This window comes from Mobula hypostoma, chromosome 5, assembly GCF_963921235.1.
Source record: "Mobula hypostoma chromosome 5, sMobHyp1.1, whole genome shotgun sequence".
NCBI lineage: Eukaryota > Metazoa > Chordata > Chondrichthyes > Myliobatiformes > Myliobatidae > Mobula > Mobula hypostoma.
The window spans coordinates 50,510,534-50,523,236 of record NC_086101.1 but is presented as its reverse complement, the minus strand read 5'-3'; the positions used below and the strand labels follow the sequence as shown (position 1 = coordinate 50,523,236).

General features: G+C 40.9%; 1 protein-coding gene across 2 annotated transcripts in view; it reads right to left on the bottom strand.

Annotated features, from left to right (window-relative positions):
• Positions 1-2,836: 2,836 nt before the first annotated feature.
• The window catches only part of slain1a (SLAIN motif family, member 1a), a 136,291-nt gene continuing 126,424 nt past the window's right edge, over positions 2,837-12,703 (bottom strand). For both annotated transcript variants that reach the window (XM_063048497.1, XM_063048498.1), the window contains 2 exons: positions 6,236-6,518; positions 2,837-4,884 (listed from right to left, as the gene is read on the bottom strand). In XM_063048497.1, coding sequence (XP_062904567.1) covers positions 4,809-4,884; positions 6,236-6,518 — 359 coding nt within the window. In that variant the 3' untranslated portion in view covers positions 2,837-4,808. The remainder of the gene's footprint in view (positions 4,885-6,235; positions 6,519-12,703) is intronic.

Sequence of the window (12,703 nt, the reverse complement as noted above, 5' to 3'; positions counted from 1 at the left end):
TGATGTGAAAGAGGTCACTCAAAGAATACCAAATGCATTTGAAAAGGTTGGAGGCAGTGCACGTGAATATTTGACCTGGAGGAGCTGTTTAGGTTCCTAAATGGTGGTGAAGGAGGGACGAGCATGCCAGCTCATATACTTGTAGAGGAAAGTGCCAGGGGATGGGGAGAGTTCGGTGAGGAATGAATGAGTGAACCAGGGAGTCATGAGGGTGGCCCCTCTGAAAAGCAAAGAAGGTTGGGGATGGGAAGGCGTGGCTGGGTTGGTGGGATCAAGTTGCAGCTGGCAGAAGTGAAAAAGGATGATGTGCTGGATGGTTAAGCTGGTACAATGCAAGGTAAGGGCCAAGGAAACTCTCCTGCCATTCTGTGTAGATGGAAGGGTAAGAGCTGGGAAATGGAGGGAAGGTGAGTGAGGGCTTCAAAAGTGAAGAAAAAGGATTGTTTCCTGACTGAAAACACTTCAGATGCCCTGGAGCAGAAAGCCTCACCTGGAGGCCAGAACCACAGAGGAGAAAATGAGAGGAAGGGATGTTGCTGCTACAGGAGGCCGGGTGGGATGTTTATAATAAACATCAGTGGACAGTTTGACTCCTGAGATGGAAACAGAGAACAAGTAAAGGAAGCGGGTTGTCAGAAAACAGTCTATGTGAATCTGAGGGCAGGGTGATATCAACGATGATAAAACCAATGAGTTCAGCACAAGTGCAGGAAGTAGCACCAATGCAATTTGAAGGCCCTCTGGTACAAAGATCCAACTGCTTCCCTCCACCAACAGTTTCATTTGCCTGGTAGAACTTGTGCCTACCCTGAACAACTTCTCTTTTGATTCCTCTCACTTGCTACAAATTAAGGCTGGAGCCTTGAACACTTACATGAGCCTCAGTTAGCCTCCCAATGTGGAACAGTCTTTGTTCCACACCTAAGATGGCACCACCCCAATTCTTGGTCCACTTCATGGCCCCACCCTTTCCCAGATTCTCAACTTCATGAGGGGCAATTTACAGCAGCCAATCTGGTGCACTGCTTTTAGTGTTCAGCAGCAACCCTCCTTATATCGGAAGAACAACACACATATTGGATTATCACTTTACATTGGTCAACAGCAGTGACTCTGACCTTCTGGTTTCCTGCCACGTCAATTGTCCGTCCATCTCCTATTCTCCCCTCTCTATCTATCCCTTGCAAGACTGTTGCAATAGGGGCCAACAAGCTCGAGGAAGAACACCTCACCTTCCGTCTAGGCACACTTCAACGTTTTGGAATTTACAACAAACACTCCAACTTTAAGTAACTTGTCCTTGCTTTATACCTTTATCAGATTTGCCCATTTAAGTCTGTCACCCATCTATGATATTGTCAGTATTATCCGCCCTGCTCTAGTCATGTTTCAGCAGCACAAAACAGAAAAGGAAGCATAATCTGCCTCTGTAAGCCATATTTACTCATTTGGCTTTACCCTGTCGGAGATATTTCTTTGGATAAGAGACTGCCAATACTGAAATCTGGAGCAATGCACAAAAGCTGGCAGATAACTCAGTGGGTCAGGCAGCATCTGTGAAGGAAATGGATAGTCAATGTTTTGAGTCAAGACCCTTCATCTGGAGTGAAAGATAGAGTTGAATTAGCCAATAGAAAATGGTGGAGGGAAGGAGCAGAGCAGGAGATGGTAATGTAATGATATTGAGACTGGCCATTCAAGAATGCTGAGCTAAAACTAAGACTTCATACTTTATTGTCACCAAACAATTGATACTAGAACGTACAATCATCATAGCAATATTTGATTCTGCGCTTCCCGCTCCCTAGATTACAAATTGATAGTAAATATTAAAAATTTAAATTATAAATCATAAATAGAAAATAGAAAAATGGAAAGTAAGGTAGTGCAAGAAAACCGAGCGGCAGGTCCGGATATTTGGAGGGTACGGCCCAGATCCGGGTCAGGATCCATTCAGCAGTCTTATCACAGTTGGAAAGAAGCTGTTCCCAAATCTGGCCATACGAGTCTTCAAGCTCCTGAGCCTTCTCCCGGAGGGAAGAGGGACGAAAAGTGTATTGGCTGAGTGGCCAAATCTGCCAAATCTTGTATAAGTATCTACAAATACCCTTACTTTAGGGAGATATAAAGTATCAAACTACAGGACGTGCAGGGAATAGAGGAATATGGACATTGTGTAGGCAGAAGGGGCTGGTTTCGTTAGGGTGGATTAATAAGTTTGGTACAACATTGTTTTGTGTTACGTTCATTCTTTCAATATGTGCCATGTCGTATGACATAGGCGATCATGGTCTTTCCATGACCATGATTGTTCTTGTCAAATTTTTCTACAGAAGTGGTTTGCCATTGCCTTCTTCGGGGCAGTGTCCTTACAAGACAGGTGATTCCAGCTATTATTAATACTCTTCAGAGATAATCTGCCTGGAGTCAGTGGTTACATAAGCCAAACTTGTGATGTGCATTCGCTACTCGTACGACCATCCAGCACCTGTTCCCATGGCTTCACATCACCCTGATCAGGGGATAAGCAGGTGCTACACCTTGCCCAAGGCTCACCTGCAGCCTGGCGGTGGGAAAGAGCTCCTTTCTCCTCCTTTGGTAGAGACATATCTCCGCCTCACCACATTATGTGCTATGTCTCAGGAGTTAATCATTAGAAATGTTGAATTATTGAGAAGAAACAATGAAATCAGACAAGCACGTTACATTTGCCACATAAGTATATAACATATATGATTGCAAACCTGTAACCTGGCAAAAAAAAGATGATTATAACATTTCTGATCATGGCTAAAGCCTGCCAGCATGTAAAGAATAACTCACCCACAGGGAAGAAAAAAACATTTATTGCATAAAATCATCAATACATTCCTACATCCATTGGCAATAACGTATTTTATTTTATAAGTAATATTTAATAAAATGCAAGAGTAATTGGCATTATGTATTTGACATTTCTGTCATACCTCTGTACAGCATTATTACAAGATGAATATGTTTTAAGTTATCCTGTAAAACGTCTATAAAAATTAAGCTGTTTAGTGTCATTAAAAAGTGCACCTTGTTCTCAATATTAATAAAACATTTCAAAATGCTCACTTACTGTTGTAAAAAAATCTGTCAAGCTGTCGCATACATGGTCATTGCTGGGTTTAAGTGCAATGTGCTTCATCATAAGTGTTTGACATACACAAATAATTTACAAAGAATAAATTAACATTCATAAAACCAATAAGTGAGTCAGGAATTAGATAGCATTGTGTGAATTTCCCTAGCCCTGAATGTTTGTTACACTCCATTGGGGCTGACATGTTCTGGCTTCGTGATGTGAACTATGGTAAAAGAAAAGGTTCATATTTGACTATCACAGATATGTTAACCTTGTAGGTACTTGTGAGCTACAGAAATAAAGTATAGCTACAGTGCACAAAATAATTGGTTCTACAACAAAATTTCAGTCCAGGTTTCTGAGTTAATGGTGGACTTCATCTCAAGTAGCTTTTGGAAGTTATACTTTTTAAACAGAACTGTAATATATTAATTAACAAAATCAAATTGTCTTTCATAAATATTCCACACACATCTAACTATGGCTAGTAACACTGAAAAGTTCAATCTCAATTTCTAAAAATTAATGTTAAGAAACATTTATGTTGTACTACAATCATATGTAGTTGTAGCATCATAACAAGATTTGTTAATTGTTTAGGGATAATTACCAATATTGTCAAAAGCATTGGAGAGATTTAACACTTTATGATTAATCCTTCATTACTATGGAAGATAGTAGTCACTATGCTACCAGTTGTACTCTAGCTTGCATTTTAAAAATGTAGTGGGATCAATCATAAGGAAAAATAGACAAAGCAATTTGGTCAGGCATTAAATAACATTTGATATTAGAAAACCAAAATACAATCAATTTTTCAAATCAATCAGTCTTCACTTTTTCTTGTCAGTGACCTCTCATCCATTTCTGATAAGAAGTCATTGACTTGAAACATTAGATCTCTCTCTTTCTCTCTCTCTTCCCTTTGCTCTCTTTCTCTCTCTCTCTCTCTCCACAGATGCTGCCGAACCAGTTGAGTATATTCAGCATCTTATGTTTTTGGTTCAGATTTCCAGCATCTGAAGTGTCTTAATCAATGTTATCGGATGATATTCATTAACAATTTCTGCTCATAAGGTTACACATTTATAAAAGTTTTGGAACTAAAACCAACAGTATCTAAAACTCATGAATTATTTATTTCAACTTTAGGAAAATTTTACTTCTAAACCCATCTGAAGTATGATTGGAGGTTTGAACGTTGCTTCCTACAACTCGGGTATTACAGTTTTGCTTAACAAGTGATAACCTGCAACACAGTTAAAATGAAGTCATGGCAACTCAACAGGCTGTTTTGTTGAAGTACTGTTCAACATAGATAAAACTGAACTTCCTTAAAAAGAACTATGGCAGACTGCTCACCATAATATTGATTGCCGTTCCAAAATTAAAACCGAGCATTGAAGAAGGTGAATTTGATTTAAAGACATTTTGTACCAATTTTTCATCTGCAACTTTGAGATAATTTCAATGCACGGGGCCGATATTTGAAAGCGCAATGTTACAATCATTAGTTCATGTCGTACTTCTTTATTAGCAAAACATATGTAATTCTGGGGGCGTGGCCTTGTCTTTTGCACTTTCACTGAAATTAACTGTAGCTACAAATATCCTGTGATGTATCTAAACCCAGCCAGCTGGGCATCATCGTTTGGCAGCTCATGATTCTCTGCCTCAACAGTTTCTGTAGCAGGAAATGTCAATAACACCCGTCCTTCCAGCTTCCGTCCTTAAGAGAACTGAGTGCAGTTATGGGCTTTGGAGGCTGAAGAAAACTGTAAACAAAAGAGCATAAATTAAATCACAGACCACCAAGCTTCCATTCTGATTGAGGCAATACTTCAAATACCAGTGGACCATAACACGTATCATTTACACAACAGTTGCTGCATGTTCTGTTGCACTTTACGACACATGGTTTCATTGCATTCATTCTGCTGTGTTATCGCACATGGAGTATCAACATTAACAGCAGTCTTTGGTAAAATGGGGTCACACCAACCGCAAGGTGCTTCATATCAGGATGTTCAGATGTAATTTATCCCTGACTTCAAACTAACGAATCATTCTTTATTTTCCTTTTCTATTATGGTTGCACTTAAAATGGATTGCACAGTAATTACATCCTCCCACACTCAAACTCCTCCATTGACAAGAGGGTATAATTATGAAACTGAACAGACAGGTTGTCCCTGAGATTGCAGACATAAGAATTAATTAATGAGAAAACATATAGCAAGTGCAAGCAGGAACAGATGTAACCTTTTAAATCTTCAACATTCTTTAGACATGTCTTAATATTTATAAAAATGTTGAGTGCTTTATGTAGAACTGCAATCAAATATTGACGGTTACTGAAGGTGGTATTACAGGACAACTAGAAGCAATGGAACTGACCCATCACTTTTGGGAAACAAAGAGAAAACATCAGAGGAATGTTACTAAAGTATGTTTGATTGAAGGCTTAGTATTTAGAGTACAGGCATTTAGCTGTAAAACTATTATTGTGTTTTTTTTCTCACAGGCTGGTAAATAAATATTATATCACTACCCCAGTACAATAAAGATCCAGTGAGCTTTATGAGATAACCTCAATGAAATATACATGGGAAAAAGATCAAGTGTCGTCAACTTCTCAAATGAGTCCACACAAGTGAGGCCACAATTTATTTATGCTTCTGTCACATCAACATGCTACTCATAGTCTACAGTGTGGAGACTAAATGCAGATTGGGTAACCATGTTGCAGGACACACCAGTCAGTAAGAGTGTCTTCTAATCACCTGCCAGTTTTACTCCTTTTCACTCCTTTTCCAATCTATCTGTCTTCAATATCTGACAAAGTTACAATACAGCTTAATACAAGCTTTAACAATATACTTCATCCAAAATGCTACATTACAACCTTTTGGATTTAATGGCAAGTCCAGCAGTTTCATTTTGTCAGCATCCAAACATTAATATTCTGGAATGCCAATTAAAATCCTTTGGTAACTTCAGATAACCATCCTGACGCTTTTCATCTTCTGTTAATTTGCAAAATCTTGCCACCAACAACCGGGAATAAAGTTCACTATTCTGTACACTGATCAGTAACTCCCTATTTTGAGAGAAAGACCCACTCACCTCCGGACTGGTTGAGCTAACTTGCTCCTCGGTATCCCACTGCTTCCGATAGTGGATGTTGGTCTGGGAAGGCCACTCCGACCTGGGATCCCTGTGGTTCCAGGCCTGCTCGGTAAAGGGATGCCAGAGCTCGAGATGGAATGCAAACTGACCGATGTGTGAATCCCATTGGTGTTGCTGACAGTTGGACTCACATATGCTGTTGCTTTTGGCGGCTGCCTTACGGACAGTGGGAAATGGCTGACACTGTTGACTCTGTGTTGAAGTTTATTGAGAGAAGAGCCTACAAATGAGGATTGAGATTAATTATACGTCACAGATATTAACTTTTCTTCTATACCAAATGAATTTTAAATATGTACTCAGTGGCCACTTTATGTGGTTCAAGAGTGGACCCAGTGTGGTCTTCCGCTGCTATAGCCGATCCACTTTAAGGTTCAGAGATGCTCCTCTGCACACATGGTTACGAGTTATTTCTACCTTCCTGTCAGTTTGAACCAGTCTGGCCATTCTCCTCTGACCTCTTTCATTAATAAGGCACTTTAGCCCACAGAGCTGCTGCTCACCAAATGTTTTTGTGTTGTTCGCACCTTTCCCTGTAACATCTAGAGACTGTTGTGTGTGAAAACTCATGGAGATCAGCAGTTTCTGAGAGACTCAAATCACCCCATCTGGCACCAACAATCATTCCACGGTCAAAGTCACTAAGGTTACATTTCTTCCCTATTCTGATGTTTGGTCTGAACAACAACTGAACTTCATGACCATGTCTGCACTGAGTTGCTGCCACTTGTTTGGCTAATTAGGTATTTGTATTAACAAGCCGGTGTATGGCTGTACCAAATAAAGTGGTCACTGAGTGTATGTTCTACATTATTCTGCATTCTGTTACAGTTCTACATCAAGGCACAGTGTAATGATTTGTTCTCAGTACATGTAACAATAATAAACTAATTCCCATTCCAGTTAAGACCTGTTTAACCTTTACATTGAACTGTAACCACCTCTATAGCCATTTAGTCATGCACTTGAGACCAAGTCTTTGAGAACTAGCAACCTGGAGCATTCCCCTGGCAAAATATTCACCATAAATCTTCAATGCCTGATTCAAAAGTTATTAAAAGCAAATTGCTGCCTCACACAGCAAAAATCAAATAAAACCACAGGTGGTGGAAACTTGAAACAAAAACAGAAAATACAGGAAAACCACATTAAGTCTTCCCAAATGTTGATGGTTTCTCTTTTCACAGATGCCACGTGAATTCAGAATCAGGTTTAATATTACTGGCATATGTCATGAAATTTGTTGTTTTACAGGAGTAGGACATTGTAATATATAATAATAAAAAGCCATAAATTACAATGTATATATTAACAAATTAAATTGAGTAAGTAGTGCAAAAAAAGGGAAAAAAGAAGTAGTGAGGTAGTATTCATGGATTCAGTGTCCATTCAGAAATCTGATGGTGGAGGGGAAGGAGTTTCTGAAACATTGAGTGTGTATCTTCCGGCTCCCGTACCTCTTCCCCGATGGTAGCAATGAAAAGAGGGCATGTCCTGGGTGATGGGAGTCCTTAATGATGGATGCTGCTTTTTTGAGGCATTGATTTTTGAGTGCGCCCTCAATTATGGGGAGGCTGGTGCCCATGATGGAGCTGGCTGAGATTACAATTAACTGCAAGTTTTTCCAATCCTGTGCAGTGGCCCCTCCATACCAGATAGCGATGCAACCAGTTAGAATGCTCTCCATGGTACTTCTGTAGAAATTGGCAAGTGTTTTTGAAAACATACCAAGTCTCCACAAGCTCTGAATAAAATATATCTACTGTCATGCCTTCTTTGTAATTGCATCAATATGTTAGACCCAGGATAGATCCTTAGCGATGCTGATACCCACACACTTAAAACTGCTCACCCTTTCCAGTGCTGGTCCCTGGATGAGGACTGATGTGTGTTCCCTCAACTTCCCCCTCCTGAAGTCCACAATCAATTCCTTGGTCTTACTGACATTGAGTGCAAGGTGGTTGTTGCGACATCACTCAAGGAACTGATCTATCTCACTCCTGTGCACCTCTTAGTCACCATCTGAAATTCTGCCAGCAATAGTTGTGTCATTGGCAAATTTACAGATGGTGTTTGAGTTGAACCTAGCCACACAATCATGAGTGGAGAGACAGTAGAGCAGTGGGCTAAACACACATCCTTGACATGCACCAGTGTTGATTGTGAGGGTGGACGAGATGTTATTACTGATCCACACTGACTGTGGTCTTCCAGTAAGGATATCAAAGATCCATTTACAGAGTGAGGTACACAGGCCCAGATTTAAGAGCTTCTTGATTATAATTGAGGATGTGATTGTGTTGAGCACTTAAGCTGTAATCAATAAACAGCAGCCTGACATCAGTATTGCTATTGTTGGGGTGACCAAAGGCCAAGGGGAGAGCCAGTGTGATTGCATCTGCTGTCAACCTATTGTGGTGACAGGCAAATAGCAGCTGGTCCATGTGCTTGCTTAGGCAGGAGTTGATTTTGGCCATGACCAACCTCCCAAAGAACTTCATCACAGCAGGTGTGAGTGGAGCTGGGTGATAGTCATTGTGGCAGCTCACCCTGCTCTTCTTGGGCACTGGTATGATTGTTGCCCTTTTGAAGCAGGTGGGAACCTCCGACTGCAGCAGTAAGAGACTCCAGATGTCCTTGGACACCCCCACTAGACCACTAGATGGTTGGCACAGGCTTTCAGTGCCCTACCGGGTACTTTATCAGGGCCTGGCACCTTGCAAGGGCCACTGTCTTGAAAGACGTTCTGATGTCGGCCTCTGGGATGGAGATCACAGTTTTGCCAGATCTGCAGGGATTCGCACAGGTATAGTTTTATTCTCCCTTTCAAACCGTGCATAAAAGGTGTAGAGCTCATATGAGAGTGAAGCTTCACTGCCATTCATGATGTTAGGTTTTGCTTTGTAGTAGGTAATGGCCTGCAAAGCCTGCCAGAGCCGAAGTGCATCTGATTCCGTCTGTAATTTCAATCAAAATTGTTGAAGTTGGTGATAACTGTAGCATATTCATTCAGATTTGAAGATGAATCCCTGAATATTGTCCAGTACACTGACTCAAAGTGGTCCTGCACCTCCCTTGACTATATGTACTTGGCCCTCACCACCGGTACTGCAGAGTTTGATCTCTGCCGAAACAACAAAAGCAGAAGTACAGACTGGCTACCATTTTGTGTTCTTGGTGTCTTAAAAGGTGTCTTCTGCTCAGTTATTGCTATATCAGGTCTTAACATAGTACTTACTGTAGAATATAAAATAGTCCAGACCAGTACAGGTCCTTAAGCCAACGATGCTGAGCCGACCCTTTAACCTACTCTAAGATTAATCTAACCCTTCCCTCTCCCATAGCCCTCAATTTTCTTATCACTCATGTAGCTATCTAAATGTCCCTAATGTATCTGCCTATGCCATCATCCCTGACAGCATATTCCATACACCTATCACCTCTGTATACAAAACCTCCCTGACATCTTCTCCTATATTGCCCTTCAATCACCTTAAATCACTCCCTTGTATTAGTGTTAACATGACAACCAAAGTCAGAAATCTGAAATGTGCCAAGTAATCTTTCTTATTGAACCAGCTTGCTTCAGGTGAAACAGCGATTTCTGCTTCTTTCAATTTAATATGATGCTCATAAGATGTGTCCCTCATATGGAGATCGGGGTGACCATGTCCTTCTCATCCCCTCCAGTTTCATTCCATCTCACTCCCATTCTGATCCCTCTGCCCTCAATATCCAACACTCTTCCAATTGTTACGTACCAGCAGCAATAGATCACACACTGAGTCAGGTTTTAACGTTAAAATCACTATCTTTTTTAACATGTACTTAAAATATAGTAACAAATGAAATAAACAGAAGTTAACTGTGTTATGCGTATATATGTGTGTGTATATGTAGTTCCCAAACTATCAAGCTTAGGAACAATTCCTAAAGTCTTAAGATGGCAAGTTAGTAAGATCCAGTAATCCACGAAATAAGTGAGTGAGGGGAGAGATTTGTAATCCAGGATATAATGTAGAGAGTGGGCAATTACATCGAATTCCACAAATTCCCTCTGGATAAACGAAATAACCGTCTTGTGAAGATCTTGTCCGTCGAGCCATTCTGAAATCCACTTAGAAATATCACCCAGGTGACCGTCACAGGAATATCATCTTCAAGTGGTTACCACAACACCCCGATTCCAGGTAAAGGGCCAACAAAAGTGATACCACAGGATACTCCAGCAAATCCACACATATGGATTATTCGAAGTGACAGTCTCACATCCATTGTGCACTGCCTGCCGATGGTCAACCCAATCTTTTGGGCATCGAAGAGTTCCAAACCACAGCAGTGACAAGCTGAAGTTCCAACAGCTTGTGTGTCTCTCTCTCTCTGTAGGTTTAAGTCTGCAGCTGGCTGCTGCAGCTTGTGACCGACGTCATAGTCCCGCCTCACTCAGGCGCGCTTAAAGTAACACTCACAGTACGAGCCTGCATCTTTCGTAACACAATGCAGCTTATTGCTATTTTGAGCAACAAGACCATATCTCTCAACGTTATGTTGATGAGGCAACATCTGGAATACTATTTTCTGTTTTGCTCACCCTTCTCTAGGAAAGGAGACATTACACTGGAAAGGGTGCAGAGGAGATTTACAAGGATACTGCCGGTACTCGAGCAACTCAGTTAGGAAAGAAGTTGAGAAATTTGGGACTTTATTCATTGCAGCATAGGAGAACATGAGATCTCACGGAGGTGTATAAAATCGAGAGGAATGTAAATAGCGTGATTGCATGCAGTTTCTCCCCCAGAGTTGGGGAAATCTAGATCGAGAGGAAGAGCGCATACAAAATGGTGGAGGAACTCAGCAGGTCACGTAGCATCTGTACCAGCATCTTGTGTGTTTTAAAAACTAGAGGATTAAGGTGAGAGCAAAAGCAATTTTTTCAGCCACAGGGTGTCAGTATGTGGAACGATCAAGGATTAAGGATCAACTTTATTTGCCATATACATATGTGTTAGAAATTTGATGTGGTGTGTTGGTCAGTGTGTGGCATGCAACAAAAAACAATAGCATTCAACAATTATAAAGAATAAAGAGCCATATACAAAAAATAAAGTTGGAGTTCAAAATACATATATGGAATAAAATGTACATAAATAACACTATATACTTACAATGTAAACAGCATTATAAAATGTGGTTTAAAGTGCTTACAGTGCAGTGCAGTGAAAGGGGTTATAATAAAGGGATGGGGGTGAACTAGAATGGTCATTTTGATGAACTACCTGGGGGATGAAACTGAAGATGTCATGATTTTTTTTTTGTTTTAATAGGCCTATAGCATTTTCCACCAAGACTATGCGAAAGTCTCCAGAAGGTTGCTACACACGAATGCTCCGGGTAGCTCCTAACGTGAGCTGGCAAGAGCACATGACAAACGTCGAGCTCTATGACGACCTACCGATGAGTAGGAGTAAATCAAAAGCTCGTCCTGACATAGTTATTGAGATTCTCTTAGTGATGTTTAGAGTAGGGAAGATGGGTTGTGCAGTTAGATTTTCATGGATACCTGGGCATGCTGGGGTGGAGGGAAATGAAATTGTGGATGGCATTGCGAAGTCTTCCTTACAGAGCAGGCAAGTAGAAATTAGAGTTCCTCTAGGCAGAGCAGAATTGAGAAGTAGGATTAAAAAAGGTATAGAGAAGAAGTGGCAGGAGGATTGGAAAAATTGAATTAAGGGGCAGGCATTATTTTTCTAGTCACCCACTAGTTAAAAAGGTCTCAGACTGTTCCCTTTTAAGTCGCAGAGATATGGTGAAATTTACAAGACTTAGGTTGGGGCATTGTGGGCTAATCTATTATTTAAAGATAATAGGAAAACATCCTACTGGATTATGTGACTGTGGTAGTCCAGAGACAGTCCAGCATGTTTTGCTGAGCTGTAATCGATACAAAATTGAAAGAAGCATGCTGTTCAAGAGGCTATCTGGCTTAAATTTATTTTGGTTTTCTATTCAATCTTTGTTTGGCCATCAAGAGAATCAACATCTGATTGAAGAGTCTATCATTCAGTTTATGCTTGAGACCAGGTTGTATTCGAGAATTTGAGTTCCTTGAAGTTCTATAATTAATTACACGTCCTGCGGAGGGCTGAAATATGCCTAGATGCGTCTGAAGAAGAAGAAGAAGAAGAAGACCTACTGATGTTCACCGCTAAAATTGAGGCGAGAAGACTGCAACTAGCGGGGCACTGTCTATGCCACCCCGAGCTACCTGCCAGCCTAGTCATCATATGGGAGCCCAAGCATGGGAGGATGAACCTGGGCGCCCTCCCAAGACTATGGTCAACATGCTCCTAGAAGACAGCGACACGGCTAACGTACATGAACTGAACACACTGATGAGGGAGGGGG